Source organism: Salmo trutta, chromosome 25, assembly GCF_901001165.1.
Source record: "Salmo trutta chromosome 25, fSalTru1.1, whole genome shotgun sequence".
NCBI classification, from domain to species: Eukaryota; Metazoa; Chordata; class Actinopteri; order Salmoniformes; family Salmonidae; genus Salmo; species Salmo trutta.
The window spans coordinates 29,902,542-29,926,432 of record NC_042981.1 but is presented as its reverse complement, the minus strand read 5'-3'; the positions used below and the strand labels follow the sequence as shown (position 1 = coordinate 29,926,432).

The 23,891-nt window shown below is 44.4% G+C and overlaps 1 protein-coding gene across 1 annotated transcript in view; it reads left to right on the top strand.

Annotated features, from left to right (window-relative positions):
- The window catches only part of LOC115162368 (ryanodine receptor 3), a 163,443-nt gene that overhangs the window by 68,333 nt on the left and 71,219 nt on the right, over positions 1 to 23,891 (top strand). Inside the window, exons 14-27 of the mRNA XM_029713600.1 lie at positions 2,861 to 3,041; positions 3,954 to 4,089; positions 8,750 to 8,845; positions 10,053 to 10,171; positions 11,464 to 11,597; positions 11,801 to 12,042; positions 12,317 to 12,509; positions 14,598 to 14,814; positions 15,043 to 15,147; positions 19,180 to 19,283; positions 22,115 to 22,198; positions 22,371 to 22,530; positions 22,903 to 23,050; positions 23,142 to 23,347. Coding sequence (XP_029569460.1) covers positions 2,861 to 3,041; positions 3,954 to 4,089; positions 8,750 to 8,845; positions 10,053 to 10,171; positions 11,464 to 11,597; positions 11,801 to 12,042; positions 12,317 to 12,509; positions 14,598 to 14,814; positions 15,043 to 15,147; positions 19,180 to 19,283; positions 22,115 to 22,198; positions 22,371 to 22,530; positions 22,903 to 23,050; positions 23,142 to 23,347 — 2,125 coding nt within the window. The remainder of the gene's footprint in view (positions 1 to 2,860; positions 3,042 to 3,953; positions 4,090 to 8,749; positions 8,846 to 10,052; positions 10,172 to 11,463; positions 11,598 to 11,800; positions 12,043 to 12,316; positions 12,510 to 14,597; positions 14,815 to 15,042; positions 15,148 to 19,179; positions 19,284 to 22,114; positions 22,199 to 22,370; positions 22,531 to 22,902; positions 23,051 to 23,141; positions 23,348 to 23,891) is intronic.

Genomic DNA, 23,891 nt, shown 5'->3' with positions numbered 1-23,891 from the left:
GTGTCTGCATGGAGAGAGTCTCTCCAATGAATGTGGAAGAGGTCTATTTATCCTGGGACACACCCGGGCCCAGGTGTTTCCCATGTAGCTGACGACCCTCCCAACTCCGCCCACCGGCATCCTAATAAGGAAACAAGGGCAAAGAGAGAGAATACGGCAGACAGAGTGGGAGGGTCGTCACAGTTGTCATCCGCGTAGATCTATCCGCTGACTTCGACACTGTGAACCATCAGATCTTCCTCTCCACCCTCTCAGGGCTGGGTGTCTCAGACTCTGCACACTCTTGGATTGCAGGTGACATGGAGAGGTTCTGTGTCTGCACCATGTACTCTCACTACTGGTGTCCTCCAGTGCTCGGTTCTAGACCCTCTCCTCTTTTCTCTTTACACCAAGTGACTCAGCTGCTTCAGATCCACACATAGTCTCTCCTATAATTGCTATGCGCATGACACTCAATTACTTTTCTCCTTCCCTGTTCTGACACCCAATTGGTGACACGCATCTCTGCGTGCCTGGCAGATATCTCAGCTTGGATGTCGGCCGACCATCTCAAGCTCAACCTTGACAAAACAGAGCTTCTCTTTCTCCCGGGGAAGGCCTGCCTGCTCCAAGACCTCACCATCACAGTTGACAACTTCACAATGTCCCCTTCCCAGAGTGCAAAGAACCTTGGTGTGACCCTGGACAACACCATGTCGTTTTCTGCAAACATCAAAGCAGTGACTCGCTCCAGCAGGTTCATGCTCTACAACATATGTACCTCACACAGGAAGTGGTGCAGGTCCTAATCCAGGCACTTGTCATCTCCTGTCTGGACTACTTCAACTCGCTGTTGGCTGGGCTCCCCGCTTGTGCCATCAAACTCCTGCAGCCTGTCTGGTATTCAACCTTCCCAAGTTCTCCCATGTCAACCCGCTCGTCTGCACACTCCACTGGCTTCCAGTTGAAGCTCGCATCCACTAGAAGACCATGGTGCTTACCTACGGAGCAGCAAGAGGAACTGCCCCTCTCTACCTTCAGCCTCTGCTCAAACCTTACACCCCAACCTGAGCCACCTCTGGTCTTTTGGCCCTCTCACCCCTTCGAGAGGGCAGCTCCCACTCAGCCCAGTCAAAGGTTTTCTCTGCCCCCTCCCCCCCTTACTAGCACTCACTTTGCGAATAGCTACTTTGAGGCAATTTGTACTTACTATGACTGAGATACGGGGTTGACCCACCTGAATCAGAGCGTCTGCTAAATTACAAAAAATGTAAATTTAAATGTAAAGTGACAAGGCAACAAGATAGATAATAGACTGAGCTGTAGCAGCAGCATATGTGGTGCAGTAGCAGCTGCGTGTGTGTGTGTGTGTGTGTGTGTGTGTGTGTGTGTTAGGGTGTAAGTATATGTGAGTGTGTGGGTACAGTCCAGTGTGTGTGCATAGAGTCAGTGCAAGAGATTCAATATAAAAAAGGGTGAATGCAGGTAGTCAATGTAGCCATTTGATTAGCTATTTAGCAGTCTTGTTTAGAGGTCTTATGCCTTGGGGGTAGAAGTAGGTTCAAGTCTTCACTGATAAAGTTATTTTATTTTCATGACAGTCTTCATGCATATCCGTCGGTTATACGGTAATTGTTCCAGCCCTACAAAAATATAACAACTACTTGACTGTAGTGTAATATGCATGCTGTCTGGGTGTAAAGCCCTGTAGACTGTGAATGCACAGCAGCAGTTGAGCTTTTGGCCTGTGAGCAGTGGGCTGCACAGCCCACAGAAAGCACACTGCCTGCCTGGCTCAGTGACCCAGTCATCCGTGGCCAAACAGGACAATAAACACATCAAGCCATAAGGCCACTTACGGCCAGTCATGAATGAGAATGCTATGGAGCGAATAAATGTTCAAAGCCTCCTCATCTTCCACTATTAAACTGGCCTGTGACTGTGAATCAAACACATACCCCCCTCCGTGTCGTCAGTTGGTCAAACATGGCTGACTGGCTTTCACCGCTGTCCAGACCTAGACTGCGGCCTGTGAGCTGTACCTCTCCACACCCCCCTCCCTCTCCCCTCCTCAGCCCCCCTCTGTGTGACAGAGCAGGGGCTCATTTAAGCTCACACACAGAAAATAACATTTCAGCATGGATTAACCTCAAGGCACAAATTCTGTTCCTATGGCAGTCACTGCTTGAGTCATATTCTAATACTGGAGTTCAGTGTGGTTATGAAACCTTATGATTATCACATAATGATGTCATGATATAAAGGACCTGCTGTCATACACTGAGTGCACAAAGCATTATGAACATGACAGACTGACCAGGTGAATCCAGGTGAAAATTGTCGTCACTTATTTAAATCTACTTCAATCAGTGTAGATGAAGGAGAGGAGACAGGTTAAAGGAGGAATTTTAAGCCTTGAGACAATTGAGACATGGATTGTATATGTGTGCCATTCAGAGGGTGAATGGGCGAGACAAAATATTTAAGTGCCTTTGAACGGGGTATGGTAGTAGGTGCCGGTTTGTGTCAAGAACTGCAACGCTGCTCGGTTTTTCACGCTCAACAGTTTCCCGTGTGTATCAAGAATGGTCCACCACCCAAAGGACATCCAGACAACTTGACACAACTGTAGGAGGCATTGGAATCAACATGGGCCACCATCCCTGTGGAACGCTTTCAACACCTTGTAGAGTCCATACCCCGATGAATTGAGGCTGTACTGAGGGCAAAAGGGGGTGCAACTCAATATTAGGAAGGTGTTCATACTGTTTGGTATGCTCAGTGTATGTTCCCTTGTTTTGATGCTGAAAAATCTACTTTTGCAGAATGGAGTACTTTCAAAGTGTCCTGTGGTGAAGATAACCCTTCTTCCCTGTTCCAGAGACCTGGACTGTCTGGGGGGAAAGAACCGTGCGTCAGTAGCCCTGCCCATCGAGGAGGTCCTCCAGACCCTCAATGACCTCATCACCTACTTCCAGGTGCCTAATGCTGAGCTGGAGCACGAGGAGAAACAGATCATGCTGCGCTCTCTCAAGAACCGACAGAACCTCTTCAAACAGGAAGTGAGTTCATCCACACATGAAGTGCCGCGTCGTAATCCTGCCTGACGGTTGCTTGGCAGCAGAGGAAAATAAAAGTCCAAAGTCAGGGGTTTCAATTGTGATTAAGGCAATTTTAGTAAGTGGTCATTGCAGGAGCCGGGCTTAAATGCAGTGTTGCCAAGACATGCTGTTTTTAAAGGCTAAATCAATGGATTCTTGGTACAGTATTTCAATGCCATATTGTATTTCAGAGCATTGCTTTTCAACTGTCAGCAGTTTTGTTCAGAGTTTTTCTGTGATGACAACAATGGAGTGGAGCCTTTTGATAAGCCTCTCGGCCCAAAATTGTTCTCATCAATTATAAAATGTCAGCTGCCTTCCCTTGTGCCTGTGTTAAATACACAACATCAACTACTCTCCTTAACTGAAACAAAAGCTGTTGCTGTGGATTTAAATTTCCCCAGTTGTTCACTTTGTCTCCAAGCAATAAGTTGATAACAGGAATTTATGTAAAATAGTTGTGTGCAGTGTTTCTGTAATGGTTACATAATTGGTATAACCATACACAACACTGTTTCCGGCATACACCAATCCTGCCCTTGGAATGCTTCAATAACCCATCTATATCCCAGCCTACACACTTCTCCAGAATTGTATTAATATCCCCAAATTGCTCTTTTCCATCCCACTCCCCCATACAATACAGTTGTAAGGTACATTTTTCATTGTTGACAGCTGATAGGCTTTTCATGGAATTATAAATCACCTGCAATTTTCCTTCCTCACAGCTGGGCATGCTGCTGAGCATACCTGATCACTATTACCATCCTAGATTAATCATCCAGGCATGAAGGCATAGGAGAGACTAGGAGCAGGTTAATTGAGGACACATGATGATGATGTCAGAGTAATGATGGGTGTGTCTTGTTTCAGGGCATGCTGACTCTGGTGTCCTGCTGCATCGACCGTCTCAACGTGTACAACAGTGCAGCCCACTTTGGGGAGTGTGCCGGGGCAGAGGCTGGGGCTTCCTGGAAGGACATCCTCAACCTGCTCTATGAGCTGCTAGGTGAGAGAGACAATAGAAGAGTCCTCCAAAGAGTATTATACACAAGTCATCACACCAATATAGTTACAATCACATAAAGTGTCACAGTAAAAAAGTTAAACAACAGTAGATAAAGAAAGGACAACCTGTCTGCTCCTTGTTTGTTTGTTACACACACACACTTCACAGTAATCAATCATTGTTGCCTGCCACGGAATCCCTGGCGTTCTCTGAGTCCCAGTACTGCTCTTACCAACCTCAGGCCTGAGTGTCACTGCTGCCGTGGGATTATTTGTCTCAGCTGAGCTGGCATTTACAGAGCCGTTTATGGTCCTCTAGGCACTCTTAGGTGGTGTTTCCCCATTTTACACGCCTGTCTGTGAGGCTGCCTCAGTTAGGGCAGGCACAATTACTGAGTAACCGACGGGTATGGATGAAGACCGTCATGAAAATAAAATAAGTCATAACCGTAAAAAAAATTATATACAGTACTAGGCAAAAGTTTGGACAAACCTACTCATTCAAGGGTTTTTCTTTATTTGTTCTATTTTCTACTTTGAAAACGTCAACTGAAATAACACATATGGAATCATGTATTAACCAAAAGAGTGGTGAACAAATCAAAATATATTTTATATTTGAGATTCCTGAAATAGCCACCCTTTGCGATGACAGCTTTTCACATTCTTGGCATTCTCTCAACCAGCTTCACCTGGAATGCTTTTCCAACAGTCTTGAAGGAGTTCTCATATATGCTGAGCACTTGTTGGCTGCTTTTCCTTCACTCTGCGGTCCGACTCATCCCAAACCATCTCAATTTGGTTGAGGTCAGGGGATTGTGGAGGACAGGAAATCTGATGCAGCACTCCATCACTCTCCTTCTTGGTAAAATAGCCCTTACACAGCCTGGAAGTGTGTTGGATCATTGTCCTGTTGAAAAACAAATGATAGTCCTACTAAGCCCAATCCAGATGGGATGGCGTATCGCTGCAGAATGCTGTGGTAGCCATGCTGGTTAAATGTGCCTTGAATTCTAAATAAATCACAGACAGTGTCACCAGCAACGCACCCCCACACCATAACACCACCTCCTCCATGCTTTACGTTGGGAAATACACATGGGGAAATCATCTGTTCACCCACACCGCGTCTCACAAAGACACGGCTGTTGGAACCAAAAATCTCCAATTTGGACTCCAGATCAAAGGACAAATTTCCACCGGTCTAATGTCTATTGCTCGTGTTTCTTGGCCCAAGCAAGTCTCTTCTGTCACGTATGCTCTCTCTCCGGTGCTCTAGGTCGCCATGCTCCCGCGCCTCAGCTGGATTGACACGTTCCCGCGCCTTAGCAGAGGTGACCGGTCCGCTCCTGATCCCCGGGATCGTCATCCTGGTCGGCGTCCTGCGGCTGGAACCGCGCGTCGGGGAGGGGGTACTGTCACGTATGTTCCCTCTCCAGCCTCTAGATCACCAGGCTGCTCGTTAGGGCGCACACCTGTCACCAGCGTTACGCGCAACTGGACTCCATCACCTCTTTGATTACCTGCCCTTTATATGTCACTCACACACTGGTTTCTTCCTCAGTCGTCATTGTTCCTGTTTCATGTCGGTGCGCTGTTTGTTTTTCTTGTTTTGTTCATTTATTTATTAAATGTATTCACTCCCTGAACTTGCTTCCCGACTCTCAGCGTACATCGTTACATCTTCTTCTTAATGGTGTCCTTTAGTGTTTCTTTGGGGAATTTGACCATGAAGGCCTGATTCACACAGTCTTCTCTGAATAGTTGATTTTGAGATTTGTCTGTTATTTGAACTCTGTGAAGCATTTATTTGGGCTGCAATTTATAAGGCTGGTAACGCTAATGAACTTTTCCTCTGCAGCAGAGGTAACTCTGGGTCTTCCATTCCTGTGGCGGTCCTCATGAGAGCCAGTTTCATCATAGCGCTTGATGGTTTTTGTGACTGCACTTGAAGAAACTTTCAATGTTCTTGAGATTTCCCGTATTGACTGACCTTCATGTCTTAAAGTAATGATGGACTGTCATTTCTCTTTGCTTATTTGCGCTGTTCTTGCCAATGTATGGACTTAGCCCTATTTGGTAAAAGACCATCTTCTGTATACCACCCCTACCTTGTCACAACTCAACTGATTGGCTCAAACGCATTAAGAAGGAAAGAACTTCCACAAATTAACTTTTAACAAGGCACACCTGTTAATTGAAATGCATTCCAGGTGACTACCTCATGAAGCTGGTTGAGAGTGTGAAAAGCTGTCATCAAGGCAAAGGGTGGCTATTTGCAGAATCTCAAATATAAAATATATTTTGATTTGTTCACCACTTTCTTTGGTTACTACAGGATTCCATATGTGTTATTTCGTAGTTTTGATGCCTTCACTATTATTCTACAATGTAAAATAAAGAAAAACCCTTGAATGAGTAGGTGTTCTAAAACTTTTGACTGGTGGTGTGTGTGTGTGTGTCTATATATATATATATATATATATATATATATATATATATATATATATATATATATATATATATATATATATATTCATCACGTTGTTAAGAGTCCATGTTACCTCAGAAACACGAATGCGGTTGAGTCCGGGACGGCCGGGCATTCGTACGCTTGAGTCCGTTTCTGAGGTAACATGGACTCTTAACAACGTGATAAAACTTTTTGCTCCTTGTTGAAACAAACAAGGTGTAATAGCAAATTAGTCTTTGGTTGCCTAGACAATACCCCCCTTCCTGCAGCAGCATAGAAATAGAATGAATGGAACGGGCTTGGAACCTCTAATCCTGGCAATGTGACTGGTAAACTCATGGGTGAACTCTCAGTGGATGCCTGCTATTGTGATGCAAATAATTTCCATGGTAGTGTAGAATGTTCGTTCCAATGATGTCAAAGGGGAATGATGTGGCTCATACAATGGAATGTATTTTTTGTAATGTCAGTTGAATTGAATCAACAAATCACACCACATACTGACACATCCTGCTTTTTCTTCCTGCTTTGCTCCCTGCAATGGCCGTCAGTCCACCCATTTTGCCAGTGGTGCCCAACTCCAGTCTTCGAGTACCCCTAACAGTACACATTTTTATTGTAGACCGGACAAACACACCTGAAATGGTCCCTTCACAATGACAGAAGGCGTGTGTATTGTTATTGTATTGGCTAGATATTGCTGCATTGTTGGAGCTAGAAACATAAGCATTTCGCTGCACCTGCGATAACATCTGCAGACTATGTACACCACCAATAAACTTTACCGTCATGACCTTTACAGCCCTAGCCTCAGTACACATGCACTCTAGTACCACACACAGTCACAAACACACACACGTACTGTACGCACATGTACATGCACACACACACATATGCATTCATGCTACACACACAGCACAGTTGCTGCTACCAGACTCTTATTTACTATTGTTAATACTGTACAATTTAAACACTTGCCCCTTGATCCCCTGTTCCCTGATACATGTGTAAATATTGGACTATAACTTGTGGCTTCCTGTATTATACTTATGCTAGAATGTTTATTATATTCTACTGAGCCATTTACTTTATGTTCGTATTCTTATCTTTTATTATTTATTTTTGTTTGCATTGTCGAGAAGGAAGCTGCAAGTAAGCATTTGGTTGGACGGTGTATACCATGTGTATCTTGCACATACGACCAATAAAACGTGAACACACACACATCTACAAACAGGGGCTGGAGCTTCGTGCAGGGGCTGGAAGTGGATACGGATAGCATGCAGATTTCACGTCTGTGTGAAGTGCTTCCAGGGCCTCAACCCAACATCTCCCCCAGCATGTCGACAACACACTCCCAGCCAAGCTGGACTGACCATGCTCACCAGATGGTCACCACTTTTCCCCATATCCTTGAGTTAGGCCACAAATTCTTCAAATACGGTCTTTCAGGGTGGGGAAAAACCAGTCCAATCTTACATGTCAGTTGTACAGTATAGGCATTCCCTCTTGGTAGTAGGAGCATGTCTCCCGCTCAGAAGCTTCCCAGTTCTAGTGTCCGTATCATTGTCTGAGCCCTTCACAGAGTGTTTACATGGTGCTTTCTCCTCACGGGGAGCATTAATGTGCAGACCACGTCCCTCCTCTCATATCCCCTCCTCCACACACCTGCACCAGCTAAATGGATTTGCGAGCTAGGCCTCCTCTTTTCGGTCTATGCCAGGTGACCCTGTCATTTTTGGCTGGGACGACTCTCCTTTCCTGTCCCCCTGATGTCACGCCCTTCCTTTGTACTCCGCAGCTTAATTAATATGCATAAAGGCTTTGAAGAAGAACACTACTCTTTCCTTGGCATGGAGTGTGGTTTAAGGTGTGCATTTTGTGTGACGTTGTGTAAGATGTAAGGTTTGGCAGTGTTGTTGGCTGTAGGTCAAAGACAATCAATTTGAATTATCCTCTTCATAACTAGCAAAGATTATATGTAACCTGTCTTCTTACCTTGACATGGGTGTCATTGTTTGTTGCGGAAGATGTGCAGTGTTTTTCTATAGGAGCTATGTTTTTGCTGTACTGTAGGTCAAAGATAAGCAATTTACATGATCGTCTTCAAACTTGCCAACTGGATATGTATCGTGTCTGTAATGTGTCTCCTCCCCTTGACCTGTGACCTTGTCCATGTGTCCTGTAGCGGCGCTGATCCGAGGCAACAGGAACAACTGCACCCAGTTCTCCAACAACCTGGACTGGCTGGTCAGCAAGCTGGAGAGACTGGAGTCCTCCTCAGGTACCTTGATAAGGCCATGACACGTGTTTAAATGATACCGCCATGACACGTGTTTAAATGATACCACCATGACATGTGTTTAAATGATAACATGATACCACCATGACGCGTGTTTAAATGATAACATGATACCACCATGACGCGTGTTTAAATGATAACATGATACCACCATGACGCGTGTTTAAATGATAACATGATACCACCATGACACGTGTTTAAATGATACCACCATGACACGTGTTTAAATGATACCACCATGACACGTGTTTAAATGATACCGCCATGACACGTGTTTAAATGATACCGCCATGACACGTGTTTAAATGATACCACCATGACGTGTTTAAATGATAACATGATACCACCATGACGCGTGTTTAAATGATAACATGATACCACCATGACGCGTGTTTAAATGATAACATGATACCACCATGACGCGTGTTTAAATGATAACATGATACCACCATGACGCGTGTTTAAATGATAACATGATACCACCATGACGCGTGTTTAAATGATAACATGATACCACCATGACACGTGTTTAAATGATAACATGATACCACCATGACGCGTGTTTAAATGATACCACCATGACACGTGTTTAAATGATAACATGATACCACCATGACACGTGTTTAAATGATACCACCATGACACGTGTTTAAATGATACCACCATGACACGTGTTTAAATGATACCACCATGACACGTGTTTAAATGATAACATGATACCACCATGACACGTGTTTAAATGATACCACCATGACACGTGTTTAAATGATAACATGATACCACCATGACACGTGTTTATGAGGACCACAATGGAAATATGCCTCCGGGCTTTATTGTGTTTTTTATCCTTGCTAATCTTTTATGTATGTAAAGTCTCCGGCTGGAGCAGCCTACTTTTTTAATTATCGATTCAGTCAATCAATCAATAAAGCTAAAGCTTTGTGTGACCTTGTCCTACCTCTCCTCAACCTGCATGCTGTCTGCACATGGTTTAAAAGGTGATGTGGAGTTGGATTACACTGTTGTAAACCCCAGACCTGGTGTTTAGAGTCTTGGATGAGTTTAGTAATGCCTGGCCATGTATCGTCATAGCCTCTTCTTGTGCTCAGGAGCATGCATTTGCGAAATGACCTTTTGTGTCTTGTTCCCTTGTCCTCTGTGGCCGTTAATTGATGATTTGCCACGGCAGGCATACTGGAGGTTCTCCACTGCATTCTAATTGAGAGCCCGGAGGCTCTAAATATCATCCAGAGAGGACATATCAAGTCCATCATCTCCCTGCTCTACAAACATGGACGCAACCACAAGGTGAGCTGAAACCGGAGGAGGAGCTGTATCAAATATATCAACATGATCAAGTGAATATACTGGAACTACATGGTTTTTGTTTTGATACTATTTATCCATCACAAGAGCTTGACCACGGTTTCTTATAAAGCACAGTAATTCACAGATGAGCCTGCATTTTTATTAGTACACCCAGTGCTGACAGGGCTGCAGAGAGTTGATGAGTTCTTGTTGGGGCTGGGGCATTTGACTGTAATGTGTATGGGCATTGTGTATCAATATGTTTACATTGAAATAAGCACTCCAGCGGGGCTGCCATCTCCTTTGTCATAAATCACAGGGGTTGTATCATTTGGCTGTAGCCGCCCATAAAGCCACTGATAATAAAGTGCAGGTCTTGGCCTGGCTCCCTTGGCTGCCGTTCTCTGCCCATTTAATTCTTCTGCTTTGTAAAGCCAGGATGGGCCCACATGCATCAAAATGATATTACTGGATGTGGTTTCTGCAGATTAGCATCTCTCAGTAATTATGACTGGCTGCATTAAAGAGCGGCTGGGCTCACCGATCCCGCATTTTTTTTTTACTGCTCATTAAGAAAAACGAGATTTGAGTCTTGGGGGTGTGGTTCGATGTGGGTGTGTTATGTTTGCTTTATTGTACCATGGAAGTTATTGTTGTTTGTCCCTCTTGAGGCACAGTAGCACCAACATAGACAGTACCACTTCCTCAAAATAGTCATAATGAATCTAAGATAAACACAAGATGCTCGTGAATTGATTCAGATTTTTGGAATATTGACAAGTGGCAGTTGGGATGCAAGTGCACATAGTCTCAATTCTCATTTTGCCCAAAACATTGGCATACTTGAGTGATCACTATCCAGATCACCGCAGCTCTTTGTCTGTGCATGACAATTCTCCCTAGGTGTTACAAATCCGTGTTACTGGGCAAGTGTGCATAATTGTAATTCAAACCCAACCCTTAAGTAAGTCGTGACCCACCTCAGTTACACAAATCTTGCAGAACTCAGTTTTGGAATGTACTGACTTTATGACCAAAATTATCCTACTTATGCTTTTTAGTCAATTTTGACACTAGAAGAAATGTTTCTGACTAATACCATGCCACATACTGTGGAAAGCTTTCTAACAGACAAGTTGTTATTTAATAGCTAAAGGTAATGCTCTCCCTCTAATAGTAACATGGAAAAGGATTACGGATGAGTTGGTTCTGTTTCTGTCCTTCTGTATTTCTCTCTGTCTGTCTGTCTCGGTCTCTCTCTCTCTCTCTCTTTCTCTCTCCTCATCCTGCAGATTTTGGATGTGCTCTGTTCCCTCTGTGTGTGTAATGGGGTGGCAGTACGAGCCAATCAGAACCTCATCTGCGATCACCTGCTCCCCAAAAGAGATCTGCTTCTCCAGACCCGATTGGTCAATGACGTCCAAAGGTAAAAAGCCATCCAATCCCTGCCCAGTATAATTAGATTAAGGCGCTATTGGTTGTAAAGTATGAGTGGTGTGTGTGTGTGTGTTGGATATCCTTTTCATTGCTGTGTTTGTTTGATTGGATTGTGAAAGGTGCATATAACAACATCGATCACAGTTACCGGTATGTGATTAAGCCCTAATCCATGTCTCTAATCTTTGGCAGCATGAGGCCCAACATTTACCTGGGAATGAGTGAGGGCTCGGCCCAGTATAAGAAGTGGTACTACGAGCTGATGATTGATCAGGTGGACCACTTCTTGACCAGCGACCCCTCTCACCTGCGTGTGGGCTGGGCCACCAACAAGGGTTACGCCCCTTACCCAGGTGGAGGGGAGGGTTGGGGGGGCAACGGGGTGGGGGATGACCTCTACTCTTACGGCTTTGACGGACTTCATCTCTGGTCAGGTCAGTTTTTTTCATTAAGTCTCCTGCTTCATAAATGATGAGAAGTCACCCAGATTGTGTCTAGACAGTGTGTGTCCTGCAGGGCAAATATCTCTGCCCACTGTGTGTGTGTGTGTGTGTGTGTGTGTGTGTGTGTGTGTGTGTGTGTGTGTGTGTGTGTGTGTGTGTGTGTGTGTGTGTGTGTGTGCATGTATGTGTGCGTGCTTTCGTGTGCAAAAGTGAGTGTGTGTCTTGCAGGTCATTATTTCTGTGCTGAGACTGTGGTTTGTTGCAGGTCGTATCTCCCGGGCGGTGGCTTCTATTAACCAACACATCCTGACCTCTGAGGATGTGGTGAGCTGTTGTCTGGACCTGGGAGCCCCCAGCATCTCCTTTAGGATCAATGGACAGCCCGTACAGGGCATGTTCGAGAACTTCAACATCGATGGACTCTTCTTCCCTGTTGTCAGCTTTTCCGCTGGGGTCAAGTATGTGTTTCTTACACACACACACCTGGCGTTTATATGAATGACCACGTATACACACATACAGGGACTTCTCCTCAAATTGCTTTCTGTTCTCCCTCTAGCTTGCACAAAAATCCATCTAATCCATTCCTCTATCGTTTCCTCTAAATATGAATCCTTAAAGGCTCGGCATACATCTTACTCACTTGTGTTGCCGTGGCAACTTCAAATGATGTGACTGACATGTCTAAAAAATTAAATTTCAGGCTCCAGGAAGCTTTCCAGGATTTTATGACCGACCCTGTTTTCTACAGCGAAATTGCATTTTACTATTCTGGACCACTGTCCGAGACATGACGCTTGACAGCCCAAAATATTTCAGTTCACATCAAATTCCATAATGGCCTGCAAGCTACACTGTATCTCAATTACCACAATAACATTTGCAGAAGCATTATACAAAATTATACAGCATTATACAAAATTAACAGGAACTCATAATTATAGGAATTCTGTTAGCGTTATTATGCATTTTGTCTGTCTGTATGATGCAGGCCACATCATGTATTGTAAACGAACCCTGTGGGGTTTGAACATTTCCTGTCCTCTGTGCAGCGGGGCATGCTACACAACGACACACACTTGTTAATAATTGATTTGTGCACTGCACTCAGTGAGACTTGGAGTGAATGCGTCATCATCACTACTACAGCTGCTATTTCGGTTACGGCCCAGGAGGGCTTCTGAGTGGTGGGCTGAAATATTGCATCATTCTCAAAGTGGGGTTAGTCATAGTCACTTTCTGCTCTGCCGGGCTCAGCTGGAGCTTGTTTAGAGTTGACCTGGGGCTTGGTTAAAGCTAGGTTGAGGCTGGGGCTGGGGTTCAGTTGGAGCTGGTCTGGGGCTGGGGTTCAGTTGGAGCTGGTCTGGGGCTGGGGTTCAGTTGGAGCTGGTCTGGGGCTGGGGTTCAGTTGGAGCTGGTCTGGGGCTGGGGTTCAGTTAGAGCTGGTCTGGGGCTGGGGTTCAGTTAGAGCTGGTCTGGGGTTCAGTTAGAGCTGGTCTGGGGCTGGGGTTCAGTTAGAGCTGGTCTGGGACTGGGGTTCAGTTAGAGCTGGTCTGGGGTTCAGTTAGAGCTGGTCTGGTGTTCAGTTAGAGCTGGTCTGGGGCTGGGGTTCAGTTAGAGCTGGTCTGGGACTGGGGTTCAGTTAGAGCTGGTCTGGGGTTCAGTTGGAGCTGGTCTGGGGCTGGGGTTCAGTTAGAGCTGGTCTGGGGTTCAATTAGAGCTGGTCTGGGGCTGGGGTTCAGTTAGAGCTGGTCTGGGGTTCAGTTGGAGCTGGTCTGGGACTGGGGTTCAGTTGGAGCTGGTCTGGGACTGGGGTTCAGTTAGAGCTGGTCTGGGGTTCAGTTATAGCTGGTCTGGGGCTGGGGTTCAGTTAGAGCTGGTCTGGGCCTCGGTTAGAGCTGGTCTGGGCCTCGGTTAGAGCTGGGCTGGGGTTTGGTTAGAGCTGGGCTGGGGTTTGGTTAGAGCTGGGCTGGGGATGTGGTTTGGTTAGAGTTGGGTTGGGGCTTGGTCAGATCTGGGCTGGGGTTTGGTTAGAGCTGGGCTGGGCCTGTGGTTTGGTTAGAGCTGGGCTGGGCCTCGGTTAGAGCTGGGCTGGGGCTGGGGTTTGGTTAGAGCTGGGCTGGGGTTTGGTTAGAGCTGGGCTGGGGATGGGGTTTGGTTAGAGCTGGGCTGGGCCTCGGTTAGAGCTGGGCTGGGGCTGGGGGTTGGTCAGAGCTGGGTTGGGCCTCGGTTAGAGCTGGGCTGGGGTTTGGTTAGAGCTGGGCTGGGGATTGGGTTTGATTAGAGCTGGGTTGGGGCTTGGTTAGAGCTGGTCTGGGGGATGGTTAGAGCTGGTATGAGGGTTGGTTAGAGCTGGTCTGGGGGTTGGTTAGAGCTGGTCTGGGGCTTGGCTAGAGCTGGTGAGGGGCTGGGGTTTGGCCTTAGTGGCTCTATGTTCTTCTCTAATCCCCTCCACTAACCCCTCCACCACTATCAACCCCCCCATCACTCTCAAGCTGTCACCCACATACTGAACACACTGATTGACTAAGTCCCTCTCGCTCTAGGGTGCGTTTCCTGATGGGCGGTCGTCATGGTGACTTCAAGTTCCTTCCTCCGTCGGGCTATGCTCCGTGTTACGAGGCCCTACTCCCCAAGGAGAAGATGAAGGTGGAGCCGGTGAAGGAGTACAAAAGGGACATGGAGGGGGTCCGAGACCTGCTGGGGACCACACAGTTCATATCTCAGGCCTCCTTCATACCCACCCCTGTGGAGACCAGCCAGGTAACAGGGGTATGGCTTTCAGCTCAGAACGCCTCACATTAACTGCAACATGGCTCATCTTAAACACAGTAACAGTGTTTATACTGCATGTTTTAAAGGGGCTTGTACATTAATATCTACAGTGTAAGTGTTTCCAAATATCCACAATGTATGATTGATGACATAGGCCTGCTGTACTGTCTACAAACAGATGCTGTTTATCTACGACACTGATTCTTTGTCTCTCAGATCGTCATGCCGCCATACCTGGAGAAGGTCCGGGACAGACTGGCTGAGAATATCCACGAGCTGTGGGCCATGAACAAGATAGAACTGGGCTGGTCTTATGGGAAGGTAGGAGACCTCTTTAACACTGATTGAGAGAATAGATTAGCACCGGCAAACTATTTTGGGCAGTCCATGTCATTGACATACAGTGCCCTCAGAAAGTATTCAGACCCCTTAACTTTTTCCACATTTTATTACATTACAGCCTTATTCTAAAATTTATAAAAAAATAAAATAAAAAATAAATCCTTAGCAATCTACACACAATATCCCATAATGACAAAGCAAAAAAAAATTGGGGGACATTTTTGCACATTTCTTAGAAATAAAAAACAAAAATACCTTTTTTTTTTCAGACCCTTTGCCATGAGACTCGAAATTGAGCTCAGGTGCATCCTGTTTCCATTGATCATGCTTGAGATGTTTCTACAACTTGATTGGAGTCCACCTGTGGTAAATTCAATTGATTGGACATGATTTGGAAAGGCACACACCTGTCTATATAAGGTCCCACAGTTGACAGTGCATGGCAGAGCAAAAACCAAGCCATGAGGTCGAAGGAATTGTCCGTTGATGCCCGAGACAGCATTGTGTCGGCACAGATCTGGGGAAGGGTACCAAAAAATATTTCTGCAGCATTGAATGTCCCCAAGAACACAGTGGCCTCCATCATTCTTAAATAGAAGAAGTTTGGAACCACCAAGACTCTTCCTACAGAAGCCACTCCTCAGTAAAAGGCACATGACAGCCCGCTTGGAGTTTGCCAAAAGGCACCTCAAGGACTCAGACCATCAGAAACAACATTCTCTGGTCTGATGAAACCAAGATTGAACTCTTTGGGTCACGTCTGGAGGAAACCTGGCACCATCCCTACTGTGAAGCATGGTGGTGGCAGCATCATGCTGTGGGGATGTTTTATGGCAGGGACTGGGAGACTAGTCAGGATCAAGGCAAAGATGAACTGAGAAAAGTACAGAGAGATCCTTGAAAACCTGCTCCAGCGCACTCAGGACCTCAGATTGGGGCGAAGGTTCACCTTCCAACAGGACAATGACCATAAGCACACAGCCAAGACAACGCAGGAGTGGCTTCGGGACAAGTCTCTGAATGTCCTTGAGTGGCCCAGCCAAAGCCCGGACTTGAAGCCGATCGAATATCTCTGGAGAGACCTGAAAATTGCTGTGCAGAAAACCTCCCCATCCAACCTGACAGAGCTTGAGAGGATCTGCAGAGAAGAATGTGAGAAACTCCCCCAAATACAGGTGTGCCAAGCTTGTAGCGTCATACCCAAGAAGACTCGAGGCTGTAATCGTTGCCAAAGGTGCTTCAACAAAGTACTGAGTAAAGGGTCTGAATACTGATGTAAATGTCATATTTCAGTTTTATATATTTTTTTAATTAGCAATAATTACTCAATTAAATGTTTTTGTTTTGTCATTATGGGGTATTGTGTGTAGATTGATAAGGGGGAAAAAACAATTCAATTAGAATAAGGCCGTAACGTAACAAAATGTGAAAAAAGTCAAGGGGTCTGAATACTTTCCGAAGGCACTGTACTTAGGAAAGAATCAATACATTACCTTTAAATGGATCATCAACCAATATAAACATAAATCAACTTTTATCAGGGAAATAAATCTCAGCTTGCAAATGTTTGTTTGTGTTAGACCAATTATACTGATAATTATTTATGTGAAATGCATTAACCCTAACCTAATCTTATAAATTCTACCAACGTTAAAGCACCAAAACAAGCCTGTACACCATTTTGCTTTCTCTTTTATAATTTGCGGTTCAAACCCAACAGAGGGTAAGTGAAGAATACTCCCATATTTCTTCTTTTGTGCTCGTCATGCCATTCATTGTAGAGACTCCATTTTTGTTTCTTTGTAGTCGAGAGACTCATCTTTTCTGTGTCCTAAATCAGTCATGAATTACAATGCAATTGTTTGTGAAAGGCACAGAAGGACATTTTGGCCATTCTGTTGCAGCAATAAAACAGGAAATAGACCTCAGTGACATGTTTAGACTATTGATAATGAGATAAGATATTTAGGTGTGTGTTTATATATGTCTTATTTCACACATGTACAAGTTCATGTGTGAATTAGGAAATTAATTTGTTGCATATCCCACTCCTCCTGAGACACCCTCAGAGAGTTGGCTCAGAGCCAGGGATCAGCCATTATTGACAGCGACCCTGGAGAAATGATGGTTAAATGCCTTGCTCAATGGCATATCTTTCACCTAATCGGCTCGGAGATTTGAACCAATGACCTTTCGGTTGCTGGCCCGACACTCCTAACCGCTAGGCTACTTGCCGCCCAACATTGTAATTCAGTTCAGGGAATTTTAATGGACACTTTACTGATTGGAAAGACTTTATGTGGGGTATTTGTCTCTCTGTTAGTTGAATTACAGATTATTAAACTGGACGCGAATTCATTAAGCCCTACTGTTACAAAGACTGAATGACTGTTTCTTGGTTTCATGTTAGTACATGATTGCCAAAATGACCTGTTGTGCCCCACTGCCCTTAAAGGTGCAGACAATCAATACCAGAAACAATATGCAACACAGCTCTTATGTCTATATTACATAAGTGTTGGATGTGTGTAGAGTAGACCACCGCAGCCCACCCTACTGAATGATTCTCTCATTCCTGCAGTCCCTCCTTCCACCCTATCCCACTTTTAAACACAACTGTGCCGGTGTGATTTGTCCACCCACTGGACTGCCAGCCATTCCATCAGTTCCCACATCTTAGTAGAGCCTTTGATTTATGGTGAGGAGATCTATTACGCCGGGGTCAAACTCTCTTATTCATTTAAACAGAATTCTGCACCCCTGACATAGCAGTTTGGCTTTTATATCTGTTTTTTACGAGACCTCGTTAGCTTAGGCCAGGTGACGTTGTCCTGGCAGTGCATGGAGCAAGCTACACCAGGGAGACAGTATACTAAATCTGGGCTGAACAGAACACATACCTGGACAGCGCTGTTATTGTATTCCACTCTCCAGAGAGCACAGCTTCAGTGCTGATTTTAAAGAGGTCTGAGTTTTAGTTGCTGTGGTTGCTATGGGGTACAGAGGTAGGGTATCTATATTAGCTGCCTGACACACTTCACTATCGGAGGCTAGTATGGTTATAGAATACTTGGAATAGTTTTATCATGATGGACCATTGACAGTATAAAAATAATTTCAAACAAGCTGTGTGACATTCATACCAAGGCTAGTAAGAATAACAGCATGGACTTCTTTGTCCTCTGACAAAGCCCTATTTGAATGGACTGTAGTAGGCTGTCTGGACTGTAGTAGGCTGTCTGGACTGTAGTAGGCTGTCTGGACTGTAGTAGGCTGTAGGAAAAGTCTGTTAGGTAAAATAATTCCTGGGGAGTTCTTGTGCTATTCACAAAAGAGCTGCCTGGGGTTCATGGAGCACTCAAATAGCCACATATTTGTACAGCAAAACCACTTCAAGTTTTCTTGGTCAACATGGATGTAATACTGCTTGGGCTGGAAAGAGCAGCCAGAGGGATTATTAGAGGTAAAACACAGCAGTCAAGAATGGAATTATATATCTCACTTGGCTTAGTATTCAGGACTCACACCTCTCTATCTTCCAATAAAACATGCTCCTCCTCTACATTCATAACATGTCCACTAGACTAGACCGTATTATCACTCCAGTACACCAGTAGCCCTCTGTAAGTAGACAATATCCCCACACTCTTAGAAAAAAGGGTTCCAAAAGGGTTCTTGGGTTGTCCCCATAAGATAACCCTTTTTGTTTCCAGGTAGAACCCTTTTGGGATCCATGTAGTACTCTCTGTGGAAAGGGTTCTACATGGAACCCAAAAGGGCTCTACCTGAAACTAAAAGTGTTCTAACTCTTATGGGGACAGCTGAAGAACACTTTTAGGTTCTAGTTAGCACCTTTTTTTTCCCTAAGAGAGCACTCCCCTGTTGATTGGCAAAAATCTTAATTGTGATTTGAATTATACTCACCTTTTGGAATATTTCTTTCCCCTTACCTCAAGACAGTTGTAATATGTACAAATACTTGTACATTAACAATCCTCATGCGTTTCACAGATAAGGGACGATAATAAGCGGCAGCACCCCTGCCTTGTGGATTTTCCCAGACTGCCTGAAACTGAAAAGAATTACAACCTACAGATGTCAACGGAAACCTTGAAGTATGTCCTGCATTATAAGTAACTATATTAGTTTCATTAATGAAGAGAGAGAAATAGAAAGACGAGGAGAGATCCCGCAGGGCACACCACGTTATATTTGGTTGAGATGTTGATCAATGAGATTTCAACCTTTATTCAACCCCTCAAAGGACAGCAAGACGTTTGTTGAATTCCCAATGTGTTATCACTATGCTTTCACCCATCTAAAAGCAATGGAAGAACAATGACAGATTGTTTGTTCAGTTGTCATCTAAATGTCACAACGTCTTTCAAACGTTTAAAAGCACAACAAAGTTTAAATGGGAATACAATGTCAGATATGTTTTATTTATACAACAGATGAATGTGTATCACTGTGCTTCATCTAATAGCACAACAAATGACCTGAGTTGCAGTTGAGATTACATTAAAAGTACATGCAAGTGATCAGATTCTGCACAGATCATTAAAGGAATTGTGAAGATCTCCACAGACCTGCAACCTTTGCATGCTATGTTGAACATGCACAATTACTATGATTGCATAAGAAGACATTCATAGTTACAGTAACCTCAAAATGTGGCCATGGATGTGTTACTCATTTTAAGGTTGAATAGTACTGTTACATTAGTTATTAATATAGCCTTAACTTTTGGCTACATACTGTATTACAGAAGTAATATTGAATTGTTTGGTTGACAATGCAACCAAAAATCAACATTTGAAGGAGATGTGTCTTTTGTGCCACTGACTTAGTCTGGCCTTCATTCAAGTTTGTCTACAAATGTATAATTAATATGTTGGATTCACGTCTTCATTCATGTTGGGGCGGCTTGTAGCCTAGTGGTTAGAGCGTTGTAACCGAAAGGTTGCTAGATCGAATCCCTGAGCTGACAAGGTAAGAATTTGTCGTTCTGCCCCTGAACAAGGCAGTTAACCCACTGTTCCTAGGCCGTCATTGTAAATAATAATTTGTTCTTAACTGACTTGCCTAGTTAAATAAAAAAATCTAGGACTAAATCAAATCAACGTTTATTTAAATTGCATTTAAAGTTTGATTTGATTTAATCAAATCAACGTTTATTTAAATTGCATTTAAAGTTTGATTTGATTTAATCATATTCTTTAACTTAGATAACTTAGATATTTGGTTGAAATGGAGACGTGAATCCAACATATTAATTACTAACATGAAGATTACATTTGAAATCTCCCAAAACCTTTATGCTTTGTCTGGGTTGAATTGAAACAATAGCTATTGATGACTTTGCAAATGCTCTATAGGCCTAAATAGTATCATTGATGATATACAACTTATAAAGTATGGTTACATTTCATTTGCTCTGTTAAACCTTCCCTTTGGAATGACTTTGATAGCAACAGTGAATCTATTTAGTTATTAAAGGATCTCTCAATAATCATTCTCACGATAGCACATTAGTAGTAGTCAGTGATAAATATCAAAGCTGGGCTTGGTTAAAATGCTGGATAGGAGACCAAAGGGATAGTTGTAGATATATTAACTCTCCAGTAGGAGGTGCTCCCCAGCCAATAAGTTTTTCTGATAGAGGCTATAACGTTGAAGATCTGACGTTGTTTCAAAGGTACAAATTCAACATATTTTATACATGGTTTGTCTATGTTGAAAATTGGATACCATGATGACATGTATAGTAATCCTGTGGTTGAAATTTCACCCTGATGACTTTTTTTCAAATCCAATGTATTTTCCACATAGGTTCAATGTCACAAGACGTTGGCAAATGACATTGAAACAATGTTGATTCAACCAGTATGTGGCCAGTGGGATATGACTGACAGAAGGTGTGGGTGAACCAGGGGTCAGTTAGGTAGTAGACTGAAGGTGTGGGGGAACCAGGGGTCAGTTAGGTAGTAGACTGAAGGTGTGGGGGAACCAGGGGTCAGTTAGGTAGTAGACTGAAGGTGTGGGTGAACCAGGGGTCAGTTAGGTAGTAGACTGAAGGTGTGGGTGAACCAGGGGTCAGTTAGGTAGTAGACTGAAGGTGTGGGGGAACCAGGGGTCAGTTAGGTAGTAGACTGAAGGTGTGGGTGAACCAGGGGTCAGTTAGGTAGTAGACTGAAGGTGTGGGTGCACCAGGGGTCAGTTAGGTAGTAGACTGAAGGTGTGGGGGAGCCAGGGGTCAGTTAGGTAGTAGACTGAAGGCGCTCTCCTGCTGGACTCTCAGCACCTGAAACACCCCCAGTGTTCCTGACATCACCCACCTGTCACCGTAGGACATCTGCTAATGGTCCACACTGACAGCCCACACCCAGACACTGAGAAACACAAAATAAAGTTTCATGAGACAGAGATGTGTGTGTGTGTGTGTGTGTGTGTGTGTGTGTGTGTGTGTGTGTGTGTGTGTGTGTGTGTGTGTGTGTGATTAGAGAGAGAGAGAAAGTCTGGTTTGATTAACGTTCATCTACAGTGACGCTGACACAACAGAGACAGACAACCTGGGCCCCTAAAGAGCAGCCCTGCTATTCTGCCATCACACCACATCTCTCATTTGTCCTCTTACAATGACAAAGCAATGAGATTTTACTGATACAAGTGTGAATAACTCTTTCTTAACAAGTCCTTAAGGTGACTATATGGTTTCATAATGGACCAGGACATGCACAATTAAACAATACAATGCTCTCTGTGTATGCTCATGCTGGTTCATTTGCCACTCTGCTTGATGGAGGAGTGCAGAAACCCACCAAACCTAGTATCATAACATTATGCCTGCTGATTATAGTATTTAGTTAGTGTGCAGGCAATGTGAGTCACCCTCTTAGAGAGCTCATCCTGTGTAGATGGAGATTGTTAATCTGTCTCTTCACAGGACTCTGCTGGCATTAAGCTGCCATGTTGTCCAGGTCAACGCCAACGCTGAAGAGGACCTGAAGAAGATCAAACTCCCAAAGAAGTAAGAGTCTACTAGACGTTTGAATACACAGATCAGCAAGAACCTAATACATGATTTACCAACTTTTCGAGATTCCTATGTTCTGGATAGGCTAGCACAAAGTAAGAAAAATCATGACAAATACTGTTTTGTCTAGGTAGTTAGACATTCTAATGTCTCGTCTTGTTTTAAGCTACATGATGTCGAATGGTTACAAGCCCACGCCACTGGAGCTGTCTGACGTGAAGCTGACCCCAGGCCAGGAACTTCTGGTGGATAAACTGGCGGAGAACGCCCACAACGTGTGGGCCAAGGACAGGATCAAACAAGGATGGACCTATGGCATTCAGCAGGTAAAGCACACAGTCTTCTGTGAAAGCATTGCAGGTTTTGACCACAGCTCACATACAGTAAACACACTGAAGGCTTTATAACTTTGGATAGAAGAATGACCCTCTCCCTATGTAAGAGCAGCAAGCTCAAAAGCAATACTGCTAAATGTAACAGTACCTTCTGAATGACACCAAAAGGATACACAGAATATTAGTATAGCGCCATAGTAATAATGTCAAATGCCCAATTAACTACTTAATGACCCTTATAGATTGGCAGCCCAGTCGTGACAAACACTGGCCTATAGCAGGTCCATGGAGCTGGCTAAGTATCAGCACGATGATGAGTGGTGGGCGTGTGATTCTGACTGTGCCCATCTGTGCTCAATGCAGGATGTGAAGAGCAAGCGGAACCCTCGCCTAGTGCCATATTCTTTATTAGACGAGCGCACTAAGAAGTCCAACAGGGACAGCCTCCGTGAGGCCATCCGCACTCTGATTGGATACGGATACAATATCGAACCTCCAGATCAGGAGGGCGGTAAGTTATCTTTACCACACAAAGCCATGTTGACATACACTGAACAGTACAAAACTTCCTGTGTTGATACTGTGGCCGTCTTCCCACCCAGCAGGCCATGCGGTGGACAGACTGAGCATCGACAAGATCCGTTTCTTCCGTGTGGAGAGGACGTACGCGGTGATGACGGGGAAGTGGTACTTTGAGTTTGACGTGGTGACAGGGGGAGACATGCGTGTGGGCTGGGCCAGACCTGGATGTAGGCCTGATGTAGAGCTGGGCACTGATGAGCTGGCCTTTGTCTTCGACGGATACAAGGTGAGCCCTCAACTCTCTATTCTACATGCTTATAGCGTTATTATCTAGGCACAAGGCGAGACCCAGATGCAGACACAGGAGGCAGATGGTTGGAGTCTTACAATGTTTAATCATCCAAAGGGTTAGACAAGAGAATGGTCGTGGACAGGCAAAAAGGTCAAAACCAGATCAGAGTCCAGGAGGTACAGAGTGGCAGGCAGGCTCGTGGTCAAAACCAGGAGGACTAGAAAAAGGAGAATAGCTAAAGGAGTACGGGAAAAACCAAACTGGTTTGACTTGACTAAACATACAAGACGAACTGGCACAGATAGACAGGAAACACAGGGATAAATACACTGGGGAAAAGAAGCGACACCTGGAGGGGGTGGAGACCATCACAGGAACAGGTGAAACAGATCAGAGCGTGACAGTTATGTCTTTGGAAAATAGACACTTTATCATAGTTGATGACGGCATAGCTAGCCTGGAGAGTATGATTTGTGTATATCATAATAAATCACATTTTGATTAAGGATTGAGTCAGATTGTAGAGTTATTGTGTGTG